This window comes from Lepidochelys kempii, chromosome 18 (genome assembly GCF_965140265.1).
Source record: "Lepidochelys kempii isolate rLepKem1 chromosome 18, rLepKem1.hap2, whole genome shotgun sequence".
Lineage (NCBI taxonomy): Eukaryota > Metazoa > Chordata > Testudines > Cheloniidae > Lepidochelys > Lepidochelys kempii.
This window is the reverse complement of record NC_133273.1, coordinates 13,638,543-13,664,782: the sequence shown is the minus strand read 5'-3', so window position 1 is coordinate 13,664,782 and position 26,240 is coordinate 13,638,543. Positions and strand designations below refer to the sequence as shown.

Here is a 26,240-nt window from a genome sequence, read left to right as displayed (position 1 = left end):
CTTCAGTTGCTGATGCCGGCTTTGCCCAATGGCAGTGGTTTTCAAACTTTTAGGTTGCATAGCCCTTTCCGAATAGTGTAGTCTACTGCACACCCCCATCTGAGATCAGATCATAATATACTGATGAAAACAGAAAGAAAAGGTCTATAAGGGATATTATCCGCCATTACAGGATTTTTCTTGCATACCCCCTGACGAGAGCTCACATACCCCAGTCTGAAAACCACTGCTCTATGGGAACTGGTGAACTGATCACCCCAGCACTTTTCTCTACTGTATTTCCAGGTCCAATGCAGGCCCAATAGCTTAGGCTCAGGATGGGAATGGGACTGTGAGAACCAAGAAGGTGCTCATGCCTGGCTTACGCCATTAGCCAGAATTTGAATCAAAAAGCTCCTACTGAAGAAATCAAGGGGAGGACAGTGTCACAGGAGAGCAAACCTCCTTTTAAACTGCCCCCTGCAGTCGAGTTTGTTTCCCTGACAAGTGCAAAGAAGAGAAAAATAGGAGGAAACTTACTTGACTGTAGAGACCGTCCCAGTCGTGATGGAGTCCGTCTTGGAGAAGGTCGACTTCAGGTACTCAGGGGTGTTGAACGGCAAGGAGACAGGCTGCTCAGGCCCAGCCACTGGAGCGCTGCTGGGGGTACTGGCGAGAGGGTTGGGTGCCAGGCTGGGTGTTGGAGCCTTGACTGGAGTGAGCTTCTGGATGTTCCTCACATCGTACTTGGAAGGCCGGCCCACCTTGCCTGTCTTGAAGGCAATGGCCCCACCCATGTCTGGGCTGCCCTCGCCGGGCTTAAAGAGATGCAAGTACTTGACGTTCTCCAGGTCATACTTGGAGGCCTTCTTGTAGGTGTTGCCGTTCTGGGGCCTGATGCTCTCACCCGTCTTCAGCTTCTGGATGAAGAAGTCGTACTTGGAGGCCCGTGACATCAGGCCCTGCATCTGGGAGCTGCTCGGAGAGGGCAAGGGCAGTATGGTGGCTTTGGTCTCTGTTAGCAGGGTGGCATCTGGCCCCGGCAGTGCTCGGATGGGTTGTGTCAGCACTGATGAAGGCTCCTTGCCCAGCTTGGAGCTCAGCTCCTCCGACTTGGCTGGGTGGATGGGCCAAGAGAGCTGCTCGCCGGCCTTGAGCTTGCGGATATACTCCTCGTACTTGGAGAAGCGGGCTCGCTTGCTCATGGCGTCCTCGCCAGGGAGGGAGGCAGTGGCAGAGGAGGCCTCTGAGGTAGCAGCGTTCAGCTTGTCAAAGCTGATCTTGCGGGTCAGCTCATCCCGCATGTTCTGGTCGTTGTAGCCAAACATGCCCAGGAATTCATTCATGGTGGTGGCAGCGTAATCGCGCAGGGACGAAGCTTCCCCTACAGAGAGACGGAGGGACAAAGAGTCACGCAAGGGGTGGATTCTCCTCTTTTCCCGTATCAATGTCGGCAGTGGGAAGGGGGGGAAGAGGGGAATATGATCTACTGACGTTTGGCTCACTTGTTAGGTTTTACGACTCTTAAATTAATTTGTTTTTAAAAAAAAAAGTAATTAATACTGGGGTAAAATAAAAAGAGTTCATCAATGCCAGGAAAATCAATTTCCTAAATGTTCTAGCCGATGGCTTTTCAGTACATTAAACAAAGTTTCATAAATGTCTCTGCACTCTTGCCTTGGCCTAATATGAAGAAAAAGTAATTTTACTGAAAGTGAGGCCAGTGCCAATATGCCAGGGTTGTGCAACTCCGTCCCAGTGGGTGGGGGGGCAGCATATGTTTGGAGGAGGGTAAGGGGAGGGGGGAAGGCAGCGTGTGTTTGGGGCAAGGGGAGAGGGGCAAGGTGGAGTGGGGAAAAGGAGGGGGTAGGAGGCATGAGCAGAGTGGCAGAGGTGTGGAGATGAGGGGGTGAGAGAGAAAATGAAGAGGGGCGGGGGGGAGTGAACGTAAGACAAGAAGGGTAAGGGAAGGTTGGGAAGGAAGAGAGAGAGGAGCAGGCTGTGGGGAGGGGGGGTGAATCTCCATGGCAGCGATTCTCTATCTATTTACCATTGTGGGCCACATATGCAGCTCTCTATGTGTTATGTGGGTGACAGCCACACATTATATATACTACCCATATGGCCTTGAGGATGTCATGTGGGCCACAGCTGTGTGCTGATTGGGCCGCAGGTTGTGAACCACTGATCCATGGCCATTCCAACCCCTGCCATTGTTTTTCTAAAGTCTCTTTTCAGCGAAGCTCCTCTTATGCATTTCCCTCTGAGGCCTGATGGGCAGGAGGGGAGCCCCTACTGACCCCCAAAAGCATTAAAGTTCAGGAAAGAGAGCTGTATCCCTGCTATGAGCACCCATAACCCCCACACTGCCCTAGGGAAGCAGGCTGTGCTGTCCCAAGGATACGCAAACTGGGTGGAGGAGGGTTGTTTCTCCCTGGGATGTGGGCTGACTGCGGTGGGGAGGGCTGTTCTGCCTGGGTGGGGGCTGGAGGTGAGGGCTGTTCTCCCTGGGGGTGTGCTAAGGAGAGTGGGGAGGGCTGTTCTCCCTGGAGCTCCCTTCCTCCCCCACTCACTCCCTCAGGCAGTTTTGCTGGTCACCAGGAGGGGAAGAACACGGATCTGGAGGTCACCCAATATCAGTGTAAAGGAGGAAATAAAGATTGCTCTGACGTGCCAGCTCGGACTCATTTAGGCTTCAGTCTGACACAGCGTTCCTCCTCCTCCTCCTCCTCCTCTCCCTCTCGCTTTCTCCTGCAGAGTGAAGATTTACTGTGTGCAGGAGTCCTTCAAACCTCCCTCGTCATCTTTCCCAATCACTCACTCTAACTCTTGTGGGCGAGCACCATCTTTCATAGGGAGGGGGAGGGCCAGCGAGGGCAGGTACAGCAGTAGCAGGAAGGGGGTTCCTGACACGGAGAAGCCACAATGGTTTTGATGCGCAGAGAGAATTAGTGCTGCCTTGTAAGACGTCTGGAAAGGAAGAGATCTGAGAGAGGAAGGAGAGGAAGAGCGAGAGCTCGACAGATCCCAGGGGTTAAAATGGATCCCTGGGATCCAAGGATCTGACAGACAGCTGTGCCACACACACATGCACAAATGCTCCTGAACACACTGTCCTGACCAACAAGCAGACTCCTAGGTCCAGTCTTGACTCCCCAGCTGTTTGCTTCAGCAAGGGTGTGCAGGGGAAGAGACACCCGGAGAAGACAGGACCCTGCAATGGGCACTTAAAACTTTTGCAGGGCCAACATCAGTGATGCCCAATGCAGCCAGGCACATGGGGCATAAACCCTGCTGCAGTGCTGGCCTGTGTACCCGGCACATGGCCATGGAATTGCCAAAGTCCCACTGACACAGGGCATGAGGCTAATGCTTGCAGCAAAGGTCTGAGGAGGTGCCTGCTAAACTAGGATATAGAATTCAGGACAGTAGCACTCAGAGTTGGTCACGCACACTGCTCCTTTCCACGGCTAAGCACCAGTGTCTTGGATCCAAAGACCACGTGCTCCTACATGTACTATACCCAGACACCAGGAATAAGAGCAGATGACCAAACAGTCACACACCAGGGGTGCAATTTCCCTCCAGCAGGATGGTCAGACCTCTATGTGCTGTCCCTAAGTGGCATGCCAGCCCTCAAATAGCCATGTGAATTTCCCAGAGTCAGTCTAGGCAAGTGCCTGAATGCAGAACCGGGCCCCCTTACTTAGGCACCCGTGTTTGATACCTATGCTCAGAAAATGATACATCACAAGGGAAGAAAGGGACAAAAACCCTCAGGAAACTAGGGCTCCTCTCTCAGGGGTGGGGTCTTTTAACTTCCCCCTTTCCCACCCTCCCATGGCCCCTCACCACTCTGGGATCCCAAGGGCATCACCTTTCACTTACACATGACGAGGCATTAAAGCATTTCCTGCTGCTTTAACGCTTTTCACCCTTTTGCTCCCTTTCCCTCTTCTCCACCCCCGCCCCAGTGTAACCCTATAGCCCCAATGGAAGTGATTAATCCCATAAAATCCCCCCTGGGTCTAAGGTTTTCCTGTTCCTGCTAAATCTGTCTCCCCTCTTCTGCTTTTCATCTCTCTTTGGACCTGTAAAGTGATCCCTGGTCTCCCTCATGATCCCCCAGACTCCCAGGCCTGGTGAAACCCCATCCACCCCAAGTCAAACTGCAAGGGGGAAAGGGCAGCATGGAAGGGATCTGAAAGGAAATTAAACCCGCAAGTGATTGCTGGCTTTAATGGATGCCCTGGAAGGCAGGGCCAGGTGGTCCCTACCCCTGCTCTTGAAGAGTCGGGATGACCTGCATTCATCAGAACCTTGCTGTGCCCATCACCCGCGTGTGCATGCGTACATGCACACACAGAAAAATCCTACAGAAGCCACCACAGGTGGGACACTAAGTTGTGGTTTAGGTAAAATCCACAAAACCTTTGCCCCATCTCAGGGCAGAACTGATAGAGAGATCAAAGATGTGAGAAACAGCCCCCTTTCCTTCCACCCCAGCTGCACCTCCTTGCCCTGGGCTGCCCAATTCCCAGCCTGAAGCACGAGCAGAGCAAAGCAAGCAGCAGCTGGGAGACCCAACTTTTGGATTCCACATTCTAGGTTAACTTTGCAGCTCCCAGGCTGGCTCAGACCCTGCACAGATTAACACCCAAAGCCTTAAAAAAGATCTGGGAAACCCAGAATTTCCCTGTGAGGCTGGGAGATGCTGCCCTGTGAGCTGCTGAAAATTGCACCACTGCACTTGGAAATCACCTTTGGTCCCAGCCCCACTGAAAATACAAAATGACTGGGAGGGGGGCTCTCAGGGCTTTTCCAAACCTGACAGAGTCTGGGGCGGAGCTCAGGTCCCAGGGAGGATTACAGCAGCCCCGTCTCATTTCACCTGAACTGGCTGTTCACCCCCAGTCCAACAAGCCACAGCCTCCACTTTGCTTCCCCTTTGATCAAATCAGTACCGGATGATCACATTAAAGGTTCTGGGAGACCAACCATCCTAGTGGCCTCTCTTTATCCCCGACAAGGCAGATCTCAGGCAAAGCAGGGCAGGTTTCTTCTGCACTCTGCCCAGCCGGCGTGCCTCGACCCAGACCTGCAGGTGCACCCACAAGAGACAGTCCCCAAAGCCCAGCAAGCCCCTGGCTTCTGTGCTGTGGTTACTGAGATGGAGGTATGTGAGAGCCCGCTGTGGCGGCTGCAGCATGGACACCTGGCCTGCTGGGAGACCCACCCACTTTATTTCACACAAACCACCAAAGAGCCACGAGCTGGGAACTATTTTGTTGAACTACAGACCTAGAGGCCAACAGATGCATTATCCTGATCCCAATTCACTGAGCCACCTGGTCCCCCATTCCTGACAGTGGGGCGGGTGCAGCTGGGGGGAATGAACCCTTGCAGAGAGGATATTGCACTGAGGCTGTGCTCCTCCCTGATAGTTGCTGAACCCCCTGTGCCCCTGGCAGCACGGTCCCTGGGTCTGCCTCTCCCACTGCCGCTGCTCTCCATTTGTGGGCATTGCCAAAAAGCAGAGATCTGTGTGTCTCGGAGCAGCTATCGTATCACAAAGGATCCGGAGCAAGCAAAAAAAAAAAAAGGGGGGGGGGCTAAAAATAGCCCGCAGCAGCACACTATATATGGAAGGAAAAGCAAAACAGCCCAAATGGAGCGCAAAGTCTGGACACCGGGGGATGGGGCGTCCCAGATGGGGCTTCGTCCATTGTCCTGGCCAGGAGGGGAAATCACGCCAATTTGGGGGATACAGGGTAAAGAAGCGAGAAACTGGGCACTGGTGCAGGTCCCTGAAATGCTTCTTAGTGCGGGAGGTTCTCCAGGAAATTATAAGTGGGGAGGAAACCCCTTTATGGGAGGGAATGGGGGAAGAAGAGGAGACGTTCACCTTCTGATGGATGGAGCAGGCTTAATAAATAAAGCAAACAAACAAATAAATAGATAAATGAAAGAAACTTTGAAAGCTCAGTGAGGAAAAGGCTCTGGGTGACTATCCCTACTGTCCTACTGTGGGGCAGATTGTAAGACCGGTGTGTGTACGACCGTGTAGGAGATCTGAGTGAGTGTGTATAAAAGTATGTGCAGGGAAGCATGCATCAGTCCGGGTGTAAGGATTGTGGATGTGTGAGAACGAAGGAGCGAGCATGTTTGTGTGTTGGTGACAGTTTCTGTCACCCGTCTCCGGACAAACACCCGCTTTTCAGATTTGGCACATGCTCCCTGTCTGTCAGAGATGGGAAGACACACAAGGTGAGGCTGGAAGTTGACTCGCATTCAGACCAGCTCTTGTCAATCTCCTGTGTCTGAGGAGGGAACCAGGCAGAGAACAAGACTGTCCCTCCACAGGGGATTCCACCTTTCTTTGTGTCTCCTGGGCTGAGTCCCATCTTACTTCTGAGTCTGGGGGCTTGAAAAGCTGGCCCTGAATGCTGACGCTCAAGCCAGTCCTCAGCAAGCTCTCTGCATACTCCACTCAATCCATTCTGATAAGGTTTTTGATTCTGGGCAGCAGAACGTGTTAAGGTGCAAATTGGCAGAGACTGCAGGATCAGATCCTAGGAGAGTTTAGTGGAAGATGTGAATGAGGGAGGGAGGAAGGAGCTCTGCTGAAAGGTCTCTAGGTAGTTATCTGGAGGCCATATAAACTAGGTGAGTGCCCTGACAAGCCACAACCCTGGAGCTACAATCCTGCCTCCCATTCCCCTGCTCGTAGGCCACACAGCTGCTTTTTCAAGCCACAGGGCCAAATTCTTCCCTGGTGTCAGCAACTGCAGCCCCATCTAAGTCAATGGGAGTTGCATCCGGTTACACCAGGTCTGAATACCAGTGTGGACAAGCCCAGAATTTACAAGTGGATTGGCTCAAATGAAGAGAGAAAACGAGGAGAACTCAGTCCTTCCCAAAGAAAGAAATCCTCACCCAGTGGTTTACAGGGAGATGTCAGGGGCACATTTCCAACAGGACTCTCAAAACATGTGCATGAAACCTGCATGTGCCTCTGTTTGTGTGTCCAACGCCTATGGCTGCTCCTGCCCTTCGGGCACTGTATGTGCTGTTAGCTTGCACACTCGTGGCCTGCTTGCTCACAATAACTGCATGCATTTGAATGTGATCCTTTGATGCTCTGGACCTAAAAAGGCACATGGCCGGCAACCCTCTCTCTTCTTACCACTGGCTTCTTTTTAGTTCCCAAAGGTTGGCCACATACTTCTATTTTCTCCCTTTCCCCTACCCCATTTGGCTTTTTTGCAAATCCGAGCTGCAAACGGTGAGGGGGAGGGGCAAAGAAGGGGAATTAAACCAAACTACGAACCGAGTCCAGGCGCAATCACCTTGTGTCTGGGAACGACAAGGGCTTTCCTATCAAAGGAAACTGAAGGTCACACTTTTCCTCATTGATCTTGCAATGTTTGTTAATTACTCTGTCACTGATGTGGCGAAGGATAATTAAACAGCTCTGTTTATATCTTATATGCATAATTATGTGCGCTGCCACTGAACTCGCAAAGACTAGAGAATGTGCCTCTCCAGAAGGGGAATGGACAGACGGAGATGAGCTTGGGCTGCATTATTAGCAGGAGGAGGAAAACACACGGCACACACAAAAGAAGGAAAGTTTGATGGATTTGCAAAGTGCTGAGATTCAACCCAAGTGGGTGACAGATCTAGATCTCAGCAGGAGGGGCCCACTCTACACTGGGGAATTCAATCAGCCCTGAGCTTCCATTCACACTTGCACTTAAATGGCCCTGAATGTTGATCCGGAGACACTGGCCTCCCCAGTAATGAAGTAATTCATCTTGGGCTTCCCCCCAGCACACACATACAGGCCACCAGTGCCTCTTGATAAATTCAGCCTGAGCCAAATCTGACCCTGAATTTCTCTGTGTCAGGAGTAAACTAAAATTCTAAAACTGCATGTAACCATGGGGGGGAAACACCCCTGGAAGGGGTAATACACCAATCAGAATTCAGGCACTAGTGTGCTTGGGAGTTAGGGGCAGACAGGAGAGCCTGAGGGCTTGGGAATTCATCGATTCTCTGAGTCATGAGTATGGTTCCCTGATTGCAGCGAGTGTTACCACAGGGTACAGGGTGACCAGATGTCCTGATTTTATAGGGACAGTCCCGATATTCAAGGCTTTGTCTTATACAGGTGCCTATTACCCCCCACCCCCTGTCCCAATTTTTCACATCTGGTCACCCTAACAGAGTATAAAGAGCAGGACAGAGCTCTTCACAAAGCACCTTACAAAGGACTGGAGTAAGACGGCATCACCACTCCGGGGGTAAACCCCGGACTTCCCTCAGCCTGTCTGGCTAGGATAACCTTGGAAGCGAGGAAAGAACCTGGATGTGCAGTGTGTCTGTTATGTGGCTGGATTTAATATCAATAGAGGGGATGTTGACAGTAATAAATTAGTCAATCACAGAAAGAAAGAAAGAAAGAAAGAAAGAAAGAAAGAAAGAAAGAAAGAAAGAAAGAAAGAAAGAAAGAAAGAAAGAAAGAAAGAAAGAAAGAAAGAAATTAGGAGAAATCTGGTTTCTTTACAGAACTAAACAAAGCTGTGGAGGATTGTGGTGTCCCAGTCGGAAGGGTTGTTTGTCACTGGGCCAGCGGCAGTGCTGTTCCGCTGGAGGAGAGGGCAGGGAGTCCTCTCTGAGAGCTCTCCCGGCGATAAAAAAAACAAACCCACCCCAAACGAGTGGTGATAGCTTTATCCCACTCCTGGTGACAAAGCACTGTCTATACTGGTGCTTTTCAGCGCTAAAACTTTTGTGGCTCGTGGGTGTGTTTTTTCACACCCCTGAACGACTAAAGTTTTAGTGCTGAAAGTGGCAGTGTAGACACAGCCTTACACTCGGTTCTAATCGCCCAGCTAATCTGCCCACACCATTCCTTCATTCACCTGGACTCTTACACCCAGAGTTGCTGCCTTCAATCTGCACACACAGGCATAAACAAACAGGCACAGTAGCCAAGCACTTGCATGGACACATGCAACCTATATGCACACACACAAAAACATGTGAAGCATTCACACACAAACACAGACACACCATATATACATAAATGTGAACACATGCAACAAACATGTACGTGCACACAAACTTATGTGCAACAGACACAATTATCGTGAAGGCAACAGTCACATAACTAGACACACACACACAAACACGACAGCCCTTCTGTTCATCCAAGCCTGTGGTCTAACCATCCATATTCCTGTCCTGTTCTTCTTTCCTGCTCATCCTTTAGTCAGCAAATTGCCTTCCTCACAGCTGAGTCTTCCTCATTGCACACCCTCTTCCTCCTCCTGCTTCACTCACTTTCCCTCACTGTAGGCTCCTCTTCTGCTTCCTGTCTCACCCTACAACAACCTCACCTCCAGTTTCCTGGACATCCCTGTGCACTCATCCCACTTCCTTAGGCTCAGCTAGCTAGGCACCAAATCCAACCAAGGAGGCAAAGCAAGCCCTTCCCCTCTCTGGCCCTGGCCTGTGCTCTCCTCTTGCTACCTCACCAACAAGGACACAGTGCCACATGTGGCCTCCGTGTCTATTTCAGGGGGACTGGTGGACAGCTTTTAGCACTGGCAGCACCTTTCCACAATGAGCTCTCATCCCTTGACACACAGCATCCCTTCAGTTTCACTGCCTGGTACACGAGAGAGCGCCAGCGAGGTGTGTTCCAGGGAAGCTCTGAGTCTGTACCCAGCTGGGGTAGGATGGGCAATATATCGTTCCAAGAAATAGCAGCTTCTTCTCAGCCCTTGTCTCCCGCAATTAGACTCTGTTCTTAGAATTAATTACCATTGTGGAAGATGCAGCATGTGGGTGCGTGCGAGCACTTGTGTGCTTACACAAACCTGCCTGCCATATCCTGGGGAGCGTGCAGGCAAGTGTGTGTATAAATACACTGAGAGTATACTGGAGGTTCGGCTAGGAGAGCAGCTTGGGCCTTGCCCTCCACCGGGAAACCTGAACATGAAACATAGTGACAAATGCCTTTATCTTCATCTAAATTATATATAGGGATCTGTGGAGCGGGAGATGGATCCAACCAGATAAAGGGGTCTGTGGGGTGGGAGCCACCCAGATAAAGAAATCTGGGGGTGGGATATGGAATCCACTCGTTGAAGGAATCTGGGGGTGGGATTTGGGATCTACCCAGATGAAGGAATCCCCAGAAGGGGTTCCAGGGCAGTGGGACTTCAAGGGCAGCTCCCAGCTGTAAATCACAGAGCAGCCCGCCCACTGCAGTGGAGAACTTAGGGGCTCTGAAAGTGTCGCTCACTCCTCTGCTCTGGTAGTCAAGTTTACCCAATAGATGTAGGGCAACTGAGGTGACTCACACTGCCCTGCCTAAAATGTTGGTCTCAGGACTCCATTGTGCAGGGTGGTAGATGGGGCAATGACTTACCTGAGGCAGCTCCTCCAGCCAGCTTGGAGCCCGTCTGGCCACTGGAGGGTCGGTAACTTTCATCCTTGGAGGCAGGCCCATCCGAATCCCTGTCGTCCGGGAAGCTGCCGTCTGCCTCATCCCCATTATCTTCTTCATCGCTGCAGCCCTTGGGCTGTATCATGTAAACCCCTTCAGGGGGCACCTCCACGCTCTCGGCGGCCTTACATTCCTTGCCCTCTGCTCGGCCCAGCAGGGTCTCGTCATTGTACTCCCCGTTCACCCACTTCTCAATCACCTCCCTCCGCTTGTCCTCCTCTATCTTCTGAACACGGTTAAGTCCATCAGAAAATTTGGCCCCCAGCTCCTTGGTCTCAGGCTGGGGCGGTTCCTTATTGCCGCTTTCCCTCTGGGGACCCTTGTCCAACCGCACCTGTTCCGATCCCCCATGATCAAAGACCACCTGGCGGCTGAGCTTGGCACAGATCGCATTTAGCTTCAGGCCGCCTTTGCGCTTGGCAGCCATCTTGGATTTTCCTGAGGTTGCGTTAGTGCATATACTTCTTTCAGCTGGAAAGAGACAGAGGGAGAAATAAACAGCATTAAAGGGAAAGCTCTGCCATTCAGAAACTCAAACCCCATTTACAAACATCTGACCCCACCCAGCTGCCTTAAAACACTGCCAGCCAGTGTTACCCTCTGAAAGAAGGAACTGCCATGAACTCCTGATGCCTTGTGGAGGACCTGTGTCTCAGGTAGTGTAATGTGGAGTTCACCCACAGTCTTTCAGCAACACCACAGAGAGAGGCCTCCTTTAAAACACGTCAGGCTGCATTCAGCCCTGATGTAAGTGCGTGTAATGCCACTGACTTCAGTGTGCAGCCACTTACACCAGGACTGAATCTGGCGGAATGGGTCCCTGAATGTCCCAGGCAAAATTCACCTCTCGTATAATTGTAGGTTTCAGTACTCGTGGCACCTTAGAGACTAACAAATTTATTTGAGCATAAGCTTTCGTGAGCTACAGCTCACTTCATTGGATGCATTCAGTGGAACAGATCCCCCTGTGTGCCTGAGCCACAGAGGATACAAGTTGGGTGCAGCCCTGCCTAGGGAGCCTGGATTCTTTCTCTTAAGCTGTAGTTACTCAGACTTTTAGCTCTGGAGGTCCCCAGTTCAATGCCCGGTGCATTGGCCAAGATGGCAGCTGTCACAATTGCCAATGGAGTTACATCAGAGGTGTCTGTAGGAAAGATAGGGCTCCAAATTCTAGCCCCAGGGAATTTAAGCAACTCCTCCATTGGCCTCAGTGCAATTTACTTGTATCCTGAGAATCAGATGGGAGGGGAAAGGAGGGAACAGTACTGGGGTTTAGTATCAGTCAGTAACACCCCTTCTCCACCTCACACACACACATAGGAAATTCCACCCTTATGCGTCTTTGCACAATCTTGGTTGGGGTTTGTCATTTTAACGTAGTTTATTCATATGTGACAACTAGTCAAGGAGGGATGGAAACGGAGAGACAGGAAGGAAGGAAGGAAGGACCTTAACTTCAAGGTGAGGGAATATGTCTTGAACTGATCAGCCCCTACCACAAAGTCACTTGTATAATTATTAACTATTAACAAGATTTAATCCAATTAAAAGCTGCAAACTGCACAAAGAGAACATTAGGGCTACACAGTTGTTGTTTCTCAGATGGCCTTTAAGAGTGTCCAGGCTAAGAAAGGGTTAAAGGTCCAAAGGCAGGAAAAGAGCATACAGCCTTCACTCTGCCAGTGTCACGCATGCCCTCACTTTCTGCACCCCAGCTGCTATCTTGCCACATCTGTCGTGGCCACTCTGCACGCATGCGGTGCTCTTGCCATCCCCTTGATCCCTCTTCACACTCATTGTGCTCTGATGCTCTTGCCACTCCCTTGTTCTCTACGTGTGCCTGCTGCACCCTATTCTCACTCTCGCTCTGAGCCCTCTCTACTGTGGGCCTGTATCTTCCCCTATTGTCCCTCTAGCCACACTCACTCTCTCATCCTGCTTATTCTCTCTGCTCCTCCCCCTTCTCTGGTAACAACCAGCCCTGCAAAAACTCTCCATCCTTGCCCCTTGTCCTTGGGTCACACAAAGACTCACCTGACTTCTCCCTTGGTCTCCTGAGGCCAGAAAGCATAGGCAACACTCTCACTTGAACTCACACTTCTCTCCTAAGTGGGACTCTGGGAAAGGCACCCGCAAAATGGCTAGGTGCCCACATAAGCGTGGGGTTTCATGCAGGCCAACAGATGTGGGTGTATTTCCAGGCCCTCCCTGGAAAATGTGCCCTTTGACTTCATGTCCATCAGAGGGGCAGGGCAGAGGAGAACCATCTCCTCCGCATCTCAGAGGACTGGTGCTTTCCATGCAAAAGTGCCTTTTGCTGAGGCTCCCCCAATAACTCTGATGGCCAGCCCTGAAGGTCCTGCTGCACAGAAGCGCTTAATCAGATCCCCTACGATGCACCCAGAAGCCATTGTGACAGCCCCTAATCCCATAACATGACAGCCCAATACAAATAGACTGAAACTTTAGACTCTGTCCGAGAGCCAGAGAGCGGCTGCTTAGCGTAAACTCCTGACAGCTTCAGACACACTCTCCTGTCAAGGAGTGTAAGAAAAATACACCCCCACCCCGTGACAAACATGTGTCAGCCTCCCCAACCCTCACACACACAGGGAGGCACAAATGCACACTGTGGCCTTATAACAGTGCATCCCCTTCTGCACCCAGCCCAGCCACGCACCCAAGCAAAATGCGTATCATCCCCCAATGCAGACACATGCATTCATCTCTCACGCACACACATGCACATATGCATACACACATAGAGAGGCATATACATCCCCCTGGACCCATACACTTACACGTGCACACCCTGCTCACACTTACTCCTTACACTCTCACCCTCCGCACACAAACATGGGTCATCCCCAAATGAACATAGGCCAAAACTGACAGGATGCAAAACCACATACACCTGTGCACTTCTACCCAGCCACCCATGCGTCCACCATCCGTTTAGGACAGGAAGTGAAGAAGGATCCTGTGTACTACTGAAACTGCAGAGAGAATCTAAGGAGGCAGCCGGAACTGCTAATCACTCCAACTGGAATCAGGCCAGGAAACCGAGGTTACGCCCGTGTGCTCAGGAAAAGGGCCAGGGGAGCTTCATTGACTGCAGGTGGTTAGGACAGCATCTCTAGCAGCATGCGGTGCCCTGGCACGGGGCAGGGCACTCGGTCATCTATGACTCACCAGCACCACTCTCTCTAGCCATGCTTGGCAGTCCCCCACCTTAGTTCTCACGAGGCCCAACCCCGCTCGGATAGTGAGACCAGACAAGTTCACAGCTGGAGGTAACGGGACAGCAGAATATCAGCAGCCCCTAACTCCAGAGTTTAGGGTGAAGGAGATTCTCCCTACTCTGCTGCTCCCCTTCATTCCTACAGTCAGGGCAGGTCCCATTATTCTGGCCTGGAGGTGAGCAACCAAATGCGCGCATCAGATGACAAATGAATCTATAAATATTTATTCAAAGGAAGAGGAGAACAGACGTTCGCGAGGCTGCACTTGCTGCATATGTCTCAGCTCGAGGGAGCCTGCAACTCGTCTTCCCTTCCTGGCTGTGCCTCTCTCCATCTCACCCCTTGTGCCTCTGCCCTGCCGGCCTCTGCCCCACCTCATCATCCCCTGTGGCTCTGCACCATCCAACGGCTCTCTCTCTCTTCTCCACCTGTATCTGTGGGGTCCTCTCGCAGATCATATCTCCCCTTAATCCCCATCATGTTGCCCTCACATCTGCTCCACCAACTATTTTGCCCTGCTCCACTCACACTTTCTGCCAGGCTTTTCTCCTTCCCCCAGTTTCCAGGAACCCTGTTATTCTGAAGGTGGGGTTTGTGTCCTGGATCTCATGGCCCAGCACTGGGGCACGTCTGAACCTCTGTAACTGTCCTCAGTACCCCCACAAAACCCTCCCCAGCTGTTCTGTCAGAGACCCTTGAGCTCAAATGTGCTGTCAGGGGCCAGGAAGGGGCACTCTTTCAAATGCCATGCTCACATATGGTGTCATTCCATGCGGCAGTGGTCAGAGCAAAGGACTGGGAGTCAGAACTTCTGCGCTCCATTGTCAGCCGGAGGGGATGGGGTGGGATATGTGGTCTAATGGTCAGCACAGGAGGCTGGGAATCAGGACTCCTGGGTTCTATTCCCAGCTCTGTAGCTGACTCACTGTGTGAGCCCGTGCAAGTTACTTCGCCTCTTTGTGCCTCTGTTTCCCTATCTGTAATGTGGTGGGCTTCCATTGCCGCTCAACAGCCTTAGAGGAAGGGCCCTGTATAAGCACAACTGATTCCCCCTCTGCCCAGGCTGGGCCAAGGGTTCAGGAGGAGAGCGCGCTCCCTAGGGGTCATTGGCTTCTAAAAGGGACGGACGCCTTAGGTAACCTTCAACCCACTGATGCCGGACTCTCTGTGCTTCCTTCATGCAAGCAGAGGGGGTGGAACTGAGCTGCTGAGCCAGGGATCCTCACCCGTCTCCTCTGCACAAGGGGTGGGTAGATTCTGGGAGCTAAGCAGAGTCTCCCCTCCCCTCCAAACTGTGCCCCCACACCCCACATCACCCTGCGTCTCCATTGCACTGTTTAAAGATTCCTGGCTAAGTAAACATCCCCCTTTATTTTCTTCTCCCAAACAGAAATGTTTTGATTTCACATCAATCTGAGGAAGCCATTTATAACCCGAACCTGTCACAGGGACTTTTCATCTCTGCCCAGGACAAACTCTCCCACATGCTCTATTTACACTGAGCACTTCCTCTGAAAACAATACCGCAGAGAGTGTATAGTGCAGCCCCGGGGTGGAGGAGATGCAGCCACCCCCTGCTCTGCCTTGAGACTGCCTACAGCACAAAGGGGGACCGGTCTGAAGAACAAGGGGTGCAAATGGAGCATAGGACCCCGGGAGGGCGGGTGGAACCTCCTTCTCAAGTTCACTGACCCCCAGAACCCTAACAGGACCCTCCATTATCCCCAGCCTGCTGCCATTGCACCCAACAGCCTAGCTGTTCCCTCTTAGCCAGCGAGGGCCCCACACTCATGGGGGGAGGGAGAAAGGGGTGCTCAGATAGAAGATGTGAGCTGCTGTCTGAGAGCATGGAAGGCCGCACCTCACTTGAAGGAAGGGGAGGGCCAAGAGAGGGAAAGCAAAGAGGGAGAGGAGGGAGGAAAGACTAAAGGGAAGAAGTCCCAAGAATAACCTCACGGTGACAAAAGCTGCCTTTGCAGAATGGCACTTGCCTGTCCAGTGGCCCTGCTGGAAACCTGCCGTCTCTGAGGTGAACATCACGTAGCAAGTGAGTCCAGCACAGGGTCCCTGAATGGTCCTCGCCCTGCCAAGCTGGCTCAGTCCTGTTCCCAGTGGAGTCTGGGCTCCAGGATGTACTACTATTGTTTGTATTCTGGAAGCACCTATAGGCCCCAAGTGAGATCAGGGCCCCACTGCACTAGGTGCTATACAAATGAAGCAAGATGCAGTCCCTGCTCAGAGGAGCTTACAATTGAAACAGATGCATCAAAGTTCTATGGATGGGAACTGAGGCACAGAGAGATTAAGTGACTGGCCTAAAATCACACAGGAGGCTTGTAGCACAGCCACAAACAGAACCCAGATCTTCTAAGTCCCCATCCAAGGCCACCCTGTCTCTCACGACTGGACCTTTTGTTAACCAAAACCCACACTCTTTCAGATCACATCCAACCATGCCCTCCACCAGGCTGAGCATCAGGTCCCTGCTGAGTTCCAGCTTTGAATGACAGCCAGCTGGAGTTCCTGGAGCTAGACGAATACAGAGCAAGACTGGGGAGGGAAGGGAAAACCACTTCCCTCACCCCATACTCCGAAAGGGCAGCAGGGGTTCTAAATAATCCACCAAGAATGGACAATGTCAGGCTGAAAGGACAACAGTATAGGGAGTTCTAAGCGAGCAAAAACAAGGGGACAGCAAGGGAGCTCCGAGGGAAAGCATCCTCTACCACAGGAGCTGCAATGGAGTCTCTACCTCCCTCCCACCTGCCCCAGTACAGCTGTAACTACACACACTCATGCCTCTCTCTACATGCCTCCTGCCTTCCTTCAGAGTAGAACTCCTGGGCCCCCTCTCACCCTGCTTTGAACCCATTGTGTGCCATGGAGTTACTCCCACATCAGTGAGAGGAGAATCCAGCCCTTATGATCCTGGTCTGGGGGGTAGGGGAAAAGGGGAGCCTAGGTGTTATAAAGAAGGACTGAGGTAGATAGGAGGCACTCTGTCTGTATGGGGAGCGGGAGTGTGGATGCATAAAAGGAATAAGGTGAGTCTGGTGCGGGAATGAGTTGGGAAATGGGGGATCCCCACTGAGAGGGAAGGATTGGGCTTGGGAGAGAAATTCCAGCTCTGTGGGCAGGGACTGGTGTGGGAAAAGTCTCTGGTTGAGGAGGAAGGGAATCAAGAGGCGGGGGTCAGTTCTGGATGTGGGGTAAGTAGGTTGTGGTTGGGGAGGGGGTAGGGAGGAGGTCCTGGCTGTGGGGACAGGAAGAGAAGGGCATCCTAGGTGTGAGGAGGAGATTTTGGCTAGGGGGAGAGAATGAGGAGGATGTCCTGGCTGTGGGGAGGGGATGACAGGGTTCTTGGCTGTGGGAAGGGGGTTCTGGCTGTGGGGAGAGGAAGAGGAGGGGGTCCTGACTGTGGGGAGGGGATTATAGGTTTCCTGGCTGTGAGGAGGGGGTTGTCTGTGAGGAGAGGATGAGGAGCGACTCCTGGCTGTGGAGAAGGGGGTTCTGGCTGGGGGAACGGAAGAAGGAGTGGGTCCCGACTGTGGGGAGGGGGTTCAGAGCGATTCCTGGCTGTGAGGAGGGGATGAAGAGGGGATTCTGGCTGTGGGGAGAGGATGAGGAGAGGGTCCTGATTTTGGGAAGGGGATGAGGAGAGGGTTCTGTCTGTGGGGAGGGGATGAGGAGAGGTTCCTGACTGTGGGGATGGGGTTCTGTCTGTGGGAAGGGGAGAAGGAGGGGGTTCTGACTGGGGGGAAAGGGTTCTGGCTTTGGGGAGGGGATGACGAGGGGGTCCTGGCTGTGGGGAGGGAGTTGTCTGTGAGGAGAGGATGAGGAGCGACTCCTGGCTGTGGGGAAGGGGGTTCTGGCTGTGAGAACGGGAGAAGGAGTGGGTCCTGACTGTGGGGAGGGGGTTCAGAGCGATTCCTGGCTGTGAGGAGGGGATGAGGAGGGGGTTCTGGCTGTGGGGAGAGGATGAGGAAGGTTCCTGGCTGTGGGGAGGGGGTTCTGGCTGGGGGAAGGGGAGAAGGAGGGGATTCTGACTGTGTGGAAGGGTTCTGGCTCTGGGGAGGGGATGAGGAGAGGCTCCTGGCTGTGGGGAGGGGGTTCTGGCTGGGGGAAGGGGAGAAGGAGGGGGTTCTGACTGTGGGGAAGGGCTCTGGCTCTGGGGAGGGGATGAGGAGACGTTCCTGGCTGTGGGGAGGGGGTTCTGGTTGGGGGGAAGGGGATAGAAAGGAGGCTCTGGCTTTGGAACTGGGGTCTGGCAGTGGGAAGGGACTGTGAGGATTGTCACTTCCGAGGGCCATGTACGTTGAACAGATGGAGCTTTCATATTCTTATTGAAGAGTTTTGAGCCCAGCTGAGCAGCTCCATTCAGGAGGGAGGCCCCGGTGCCAGCTTTCCAGGAGCTGCGAGCTCTCATTCGATCAATTATTAATGGTGCTATTTGGGATGGGGGAACACTGCACAGTCCCTTTCTTTTTTCACGGCTGTGGCACGAGCGTGAATGGAGATAATCCACACCACCAAGGAGCCCTAAGCAGGGAGGGCGGCGAGCCAAGCGCGAGCCAAGGATGCTACACGCTGGGGCCTTTCACACTTGCGATCTGCAGGGATGCCTCAGACAGAGCCAAACCTTCACAGCCATTTCCTGCTGGGTCCCCAGCACGGCATGCTTCCCCCACAGCAGTGCCCTGCCAGTGCCAACTGAGTTTCCAGTGTGGCGAGCTTCCCCCACAACAGTGCCCTGCCAGTGCCAACTGGGTCTCCAGAGTGGTGAGCTTCCTCACGCAGTGCCCTGTCAGTGCCAGCATGGTGTGCTTCCCCCACAGGAGTGCCCTGCTAATGCCAGCCAGACAATTAGGGCAACAATTCCTGCATTATCCTGGGCAGGGCTACGATGGAGGCAGCTGCGGCCCATGCATGGCCCAGGATGTGTGAGAGCGGATTTAGTGTGTATATTTTCCCCTCTTCAGTTTATCAATAAAACATTTTATTGCTTTTAGCCCAGGAAATGACCTTGGATTAGTGGATGCTGTCTCTTGTGCCTGACCTTGGGGAGTTCACAATGGCTTTTTAACAGTCTCCTCTGCCCTACTAACATGGATTCCGCCTGCATGAGCGTGTGAGAGGCTGGGGAAAGCCCACGGTGCGGAAATCAGACCGAAAGGGCTCCAGGTCTGCCCTGTACAGGGCAGAGAGGGAGAGAGAGAGAGAGAACAGAAAGCCTTCCCCACAGCGTGGCCAGCTGCACTCCCTGCTTCCCCCCAACCTCGGTGCTCCCCCACATGAACTGGAAAAAGCCCCAAAAGAGCTAAGGACAGAGGAGCTCTCTGCCACCAGGCTCTGCCTTAGGCGCCTCCCTGCATCCAGCCCGGCTCAGCCCTGTGCTGCTTGTCTTCCACTGCCAGGCACTGACTGCTCAGCCCTGCGCTAGAGCCTGCAGCGGTGACCCTTTCTCCCACTCCCCGCTGCGAGAGCCTGACTCAACCCAGCTGCAGAGGGCTGGGAGAAAGGTCGTGGGCACAGTCTAGAGGGCTGGGTACACAAACTGCTCCCCTGGCTTAGCCACAGACCTTTCAGCACTGCCAAGTTAACCTGGTGTGTGCTGGTGGCAGTGATGGGGCAATGTGCAGGTGGCACTCCCTGGGCACTCTTCTACAGAAGCCGGCATCCATGGGCACAGAAAACAGAGGAAGGAGTGACAGAGAATCCGGCCCAGAGAGAGGAGTTTCCCTCCTTGCCCAGGGACGAGGGGAGACAGAGTGGGGTCCCCTCTAACATGCGAGAGCTTTCTGTGCAAGCCATTTTGGGGGTTCGCACTCTTGTACCACCCCAGTGGCTCTGACCACTCTGATCCTCCTGACTTCTGCCAAGGACCTTCTGCCAATACAACTCATTAACAGATCAACGCCCCAAACCTTCTTGTCCCCACCAAAGCAGCCACATCAGATATGAATTGGGCATATTTTCACTAGAGAAACTTAATTACTGGGGGTCTTAGACAAATTCCCTCCCTCTCCCCACAGATAGTGGAAATTAAAAACAGGTAGGGTTAGTGCTGGGCTCTGAGCTGCCAATGAAGGTGCCCACCCCACCCCACCACAGGGCACAGCTCTCAGGACTGCTTCAGGAAATACACAGCCAGGCAACCTTCCCTTCTGCCCTCCCTGCCAACACACCCACTCCAGCCCTCCCCTCCCACCAACACACCCTCTCTGATTCTCCCTAGACAACACACCTTCTCCAACCCCATGCTCCCAGCAACGTCCTCTCCATCTTTCCTGGCAACACACAGAAGGGTTCCTATCCCCTTCTGTAAACACCTCCAACCTTCCCCTGCCCCATGTGACACACAGAGGCAAACCCCGCTAGCAAGCCACCCCATGCAGCCCTCTGGCTACACACAGTGAAGAAGCCCTCCTCTTCTGGCTGTAGGCATGCACCTCCCTGCCCTGGCACCCAGGTACCCATTCTCTCCAGCCGTGCTCTCCTGAAGAGCGAGCCCTAAAGTGTTAACGGCGATTGGTGAAATGGCACAGCAGATTGCTACAATAAATAATTTACTGATATTTATAAATATTCAAATCAGCAGGCTTCAGAAATTGAAATGGGGGGGGAAGGCTGGTGAGTAGGGGCGTGTGTGTGGGGGGGTGACATTAATTCCCAGGCTCTCCAAATTCATTTGAGAACTGTTTCTCATTTCAAACAAATATTAAATCTTTTGGCGTCAGGCCTTCAAAATAAAAAAAAATAAAATAAAAATGCCGCCCTCTCCCTCGCTGATGCCTCGTGCGCCTCCCAGCCATGCACCTGTGGCCCTGTGCCCTTGGACTTGCGGGCCCCAGGGATGGCATGTCATCTTGCATTACCTGGGTGCCTGGTGTCCTGTTCACCAGCTACTGGAGAAAGAATCCCAGACAGGACCAATCCCTCCCCACACCTGTAACAGGTCTTGCTACTGTACACACCTACCTAGTCAGGGGTTCCCCAACCCTCTGCCCCACTTTCAAGACCCTGTACTTCATTGTTCAGTGGAGTATGAATCTTCTTAAGGAAGAAAGATCTAGTGATTAGAGCAGAGGACTCAAAGCCAGGCATACTAGGTTCCACCTCTGGGTCTGGAAGGGAACATGGCCTAGAGATTCACACAGGGAATTTGGAGCCAGGACTCCTGAGTCCTGTTCCTTGCTTTGGAAAGGACTGTGGCCTAGTAATTTGAGCAGGGGACTGGGAGTCAGGACTCTTGGGCTCTCACTCACTGTGTGACCTTGGGCAGGTCACTTCAGCCCTCTGTGACTCCGTTTCCTCACTTATAGGATGAGGATGATGATAATTACCCACGTGGCTCTATCTAATCAGCTGCAGTGTTGTGAGAGCCTCAGATGGGCAGCATGTTCAAAGCGCAGGATTGCTGTTGTGAAATGGAGTTATTTCCTACCCTCACCTGATCAGCCTGGAGAACCCCAGGGCAGCCAAGAGAAAGGGCCCTGCATCTGCCCCCAAACCACTCCATTGGTAAATGTGAGGCCCCAGTGTGGGGTGAATTTCCCCTGGATGAGAAATGGCTTTTCTAATGCACGGGTAGGCTGTCAGCTTCCCTACTCCCAGTGTTTTATGGGTTTAACTGAACGGCTCTGAACTCCCTGGTAAGAAATAAAGTTATCCCTCAGCGTCCCTTCTAAACATTTCACTCAGTGCAAACGGTGTTTAAGAAAAATGAGGACATATTTCTTCTTAAGGATGCAGTATCCCCCTTCAGAGGCCTAATTTATGCCATATATCACTGGCCAGGGAGAGAGAGGCAACACAGACCTCACACTGGGAGCTGGCCCCAAAACAGCCCAGACTCAGACACTCTTGCTGCAATGGTGCAAAGAGCTGCAACACAAAGTCCTTCGGAGAACAGAGACCTGGCTGACGTGCAGCAGAGCAGACCCACCTGTTAACAGTCATCATTGCACTGCGTCCTCACCCTGCCTTGGCCTCCTTACACAGCACTGAGCTTCTCGCTCACACTGCACCGACCCCTTCACCTTGCATTGCATAAGTCCATCTCTGTTGCATTAGCTCTTCACAAGCCTTTCCCCAAACAACTGGCTCAAAGGGTAATGAAAGTGGTTTAATTACAACGTTCAGTGCCAACTGAAAATAAAACGTGCCCAAACCTTGCTCTGAGCAGGTTACTGGCCCAATCCTGCATGTGGTTTGGTCCTGTCTACACCCGGTGCTGAATTATTTGTGTCTTGCTTCATGGCATTGTGTTAGCAGTTACTATTCTCCTGCTCACCTCCGAATACTGGTTTGCCACACGGTTCTGCCCATCTCTCCCCCTCTGTCCCACACATTACGCTGGCATATACTGCACAAGCTCTGGGTTTCCAGGGCACGAGAGGGACCCTTTCACAACATGCAGTTAACCTGTGGTACTCACTGAGAGAAGAAAAGGAGCAGAGAGAGAAAGAAGAGAGGGGAAAGTAGCAATGGAAGTTCTATCCCTTGTTCTGCCGCCTGCCTGCGGTGGGACACTGGGTGAGGGGAGCCACTTCCCCACGCTGTGCCTCTGTTTCTCCTCCCACTGTCAGTCTAGTGGGTCTATTTAGATTGTGAGCTATTTGGGGCAGAGACTGTCCCTCACTATGTGTACAGACAGCACCTAGCACTATCGCCGAGGCCTCTAGGTGCTACTGGAATACAAATAACGATACGAGGAGGGAAAGTCAGACCAGTTTTAGAAATGGCTTGAGAGCCCTTTCTGTCCTGTAGCCACTTTCCAGCTAACCCTTCAGTGCAGGGGCTTTTATGGAACATTTTTGAGGAAACCCAATCCCCAGTGCAAGGGCTGGTTGTGAGCAGTCAGCAAGGTTTTCGCTGCTGCCTGAGCCGGGGCTGCAGGGAGGCTGGTCCCGAGGCACCTTCTGCCTTATGGAGTTTTTCTTTCTTTTTAAAAAATAACAGAAAGCTGGGAGGATCTCCTTTTCTGATCTGGGTTCCCATCCTTCCCTTATTTTTTATTATTATTTATTATTAATTATTATTATTATTATTTTAGTCCAGTTAAAAGGTTTGCTATCCAGATGAGTCTAAGTGGCCTCACTTAGGCTAAGTAACTCTATAAATCAGGCAGTACTGTTAACATCTACATCACAATCCAGCCATCAGTCTCCCCACAGGTCCTGAGGAAAACAAGGGGAAAGACAGAGAGAGAGAGAGGAAGGCAGAGCAAAGGAGGAACAGTCAGGTCTGAGAGCCCTGGCTGTGGCCCTTGGAAAGCTCTCTAGGAAGCAGGCATGTTGTCAGGGTAACTAAATGCAAACACAGTATCTAACTTCACCTTTCCACACACACAGAGATGGAGCTCCTCAGGATGCTGCGTCTAAGAGATAGAGCAAGAACAGGGCTGAGGTGTGGGCCAGAGGAGGAAGTGCTTCCTGGCAAAGACAAGGAGGGGCTGGGGCAGATCTGTAATCCCAGAAGACACCGAAGGGAAGATACCAAAAGATCAGGGGATGGGGGGCTAGTAAAGGACTCAAAGTATGATCAAGGGATCAGTGTGGGTGCAAGAGGCCAGTATGGGAGACAGTCCCTGATGATGATGAGGATTGATGTTGGACGGGAGCCTGAGAAATGCTGAGGGACCGGTGCAGGTGGACCCCAACAAGCCCAGAAAGGGCTGAGACAGGACACCCTAACACAAACTGAGGGATCTGGCATGGAGGACATAGAGAAAGACTGATGGGTTGGTGTGCGGTCCACAAGAGATAGCAAGAGATCAGGATACCCCCAGAAAAAACTATGGGGAAGTGACACAAAGGCTGTAGTAGGGAGCCATGGTGGGGGATCCCAGGCAATAAGGACGTGCAGAGACCCTGAGATAAGAGCTCTGGCAGACAGAGCCTCGATCTATTAAACTCAGGCCAGGTTTCCTCTCCCTTTCCTATTTCAACTCTGAGGATTTCCTTCCCCTGCTCTCCCTCCCCTGTGGCCAGCTCCCCAGCCACAGGAAAGCACAGCAGCTCTGCCTGGCTCTGGAGGGCCAACAGGCTGCATCCACCCAGGCAGGAAACACCTACAGGAGGAAGGCCTGTAACAGAGGTGGCTTGGCCAAGCTACTGGGAATTGCCTTGGAACAAGAAGGGCCATGGAAATAGTAGAGAGAATGTGAACTTCCAGCATCATAGGACACAAGATCTTTGGAGCAAGCCCAGGGAGCACATCAGGCCTCCATCTCATGGAACCCCAATGGAGACACCCAGTCCAGCCCAATTCCTACAGGGCCTTCTTTGTGTGAAAAGCTGCACCCCAAGACTGCCAGAGACTGCAGTGAGGGGGCTCCGGCAGAGGGGAACTTCAATAAAACAGAGCTGTGTGGCAGCCTGCCGTTGGCAAGGGAGGCACAGGGCAAGCGTGTGTGTGACTGCAGGTGTTGTGACAGGGACTAGCTGGCTCAGGGGACTGGCAATGTGTTCTGGAACTCAGCTCTGTGGAGAATCGCTCCATGCTGTTACTGGCCATTGTCGGCAGCCTAGGTGAAATGAGTTATCTCACACGCAAGGCCTGATCCAGCCACCACCAAAGTCAGTGGAAAGCTGCCCACTGACTTCAATTAGCTTTGGATCAGGTCCAAAGCCTCTACACTCTGTGGCACAAACTGGACTCTGGGTGGGCATGTTCAATAGAGAGGCCATGGGTCGAGTGGGCCATGGGAATGGACACTCCCCTCACCCCTAAAAGGGGATCCCCTCAGCTCAAGTTTGAAGCAAGTTGGCAGGGTAACACGGGGAAAGTTTGTTCCTGGGCTGTCAAGCCAACCCCTTTGCCCAGTACTAAAGTCACTAAGAGATCTCTGGGCACAGGATCAGAAATTGCTCGTTCTTGTGTCTTCTCTTCAGGGCTCTGGGGGAGAGGTCCTAAATCAGGGTGTTATCCCTACACAGCCAGAGAAGGGGCTCAATAGGAGCTGCATGATGGAGGGAAAATTAGATCATTCATTGCAGCTCAGCCTGTGCTTACATCCCTCCTCAAAATCCCAGGCTGCAGCGTGTCATGTGTGGGACCTGGGCACGTGGGCATCTGGTCCATGGACATTCAAGTGGCGGCTAAGATCAGTGGTGGGATGGAGCAAGGGTGCAGAACTCACAGTGCATGATCCTTGGGAGAGAAGCGTGGGGTTGTGGTGTAGCAGCCTTGGGGCCTGCCACCGCCTGGAGGTCCCAGGAGTCCTCAAGGCCTGTAATCACATGGCAGCACTGGGAGCTCTGGGGTCTCTGAATTGTATGGCAGCTCTGGTGCCCATAACTTCAGTGCAGCAGAGTTATGAGTATGTTTGTCTGTCCTGTGTGGAAAAGGTTAATAGCTTTGCAAGAGGAAAGTGCCCGTTGGTGTAAACTAAATGGGTCATCCATGGGACTGTCCAACTCAGCAGTACTGTCAAAGTCAGCAGTGAATGCGAAAGCCTCAGTGAGCAGGGCTGTGGGGGGGGGGAGAGAGGGCTTACACCAGCACCCCTTGGGCTCAGACCCAGCCTAATTCTCTGTCGCGCCTTTTGCTGATGTTTCTTCTGGTCATTAGGGCTCATCTTCTTATCTACCCTGCCCCCTGAGCAGATCTATGTGCAACAGCCGCTCACTTTAATTGCAAACACGTCAGCACTGGCGCACACGTGTACACACATGGTCATGCAGGTGCCCAAACACATGCAGAGGCACACACGGACATGCACACTGACACATGCAAGCACACACAAACACAGGCACAAAAGGCCGTGAAGGTGAACATGCACAAACACAAGCAGAGGCACGCAAATGTGCACACGTACCTATATATACACCAAAACATGCTCAGAGATACATGTACACACATATATGGTACATAGGCATAAAGCTGTGCATTCATACACTCCCCCCACAGAGGTGTACTCACACATACATACACATAAGTAGCCATGCATATACACACTTGTGCATACAGACACATCATGCATTCACACACATGTGCAGAGGCACACATAACTATGCACATACACACTTGTGCATACACACACAGGCAAAAGCACACTTGTGCCTACACACACAGCAGCATTCATTCACTCACACACGTAACCATGCATATACGCATTTGTTCATACACACGCAATTTATTATGTATTCACACACACACATGCAGAAGCACACTTGTGAATAGACACACACAGACTTTCAGCACAAGCTCACACGCAGAGAGCAATTTATTATGCAGCTCAGAGTGAGATTCTAGCGGGATCCCATACAGACCCTGCAGACAGACTTAGCCGCAGGGACAGACACGTTCCCATCCCACCAAAGAGCCCCTCTTTCCCCCAATCCCTCTGCACCTCACACCTTAAGGCAAAGAGAGCATCGGAGAGTGTCTCTTTGGAGTTAGCGTCCCAGCAGAGTGTATACACCGGGCAGGGGAATCTCTCTCTCTCTCTCTTCCACTCGCATCTTTTCATGAACTCTATTTCTCTTTCCTTTCTG

General features: G+C 52.3%; 1 protein-coding gene across 5 annotated transcripts in view; it reads right to left on the bottom strand.

Annotated features, from left to right (window-relative positions):
* Positions 1 to 26,240, bottom strand: part of CASZ1 (castor zinc finger 1) — a 131,115-nt gene that overhangs the window by 62,846 nt on the left and 42,029 nt on the right. For 4 of the 5 annotated variants that reach the window (XM_073316925.1, XM_073316928.1, XM_073316930.1 and 1 more), the window contains exons 2-3: positions 10,421 to 10,969; positions 520 to 1,363 (exon numbers count right to left, since the gene is read on the bottom strand). In XM_073316925.1, coding sequence (XP_073173026.1) covers positions 520 to 1,363; positions 10,421 to 10,969 — 1,393 coding nt within the window. Of the gene's footprint in view, positions 1 to 519; positions 1,364 to 10,420; positions 10,970 to 24,883; positions 24,935 to 26,240 lie in introns of those variants that run through there. The other variant, XM_073316926.1, reaches the window with a different exon arrangement.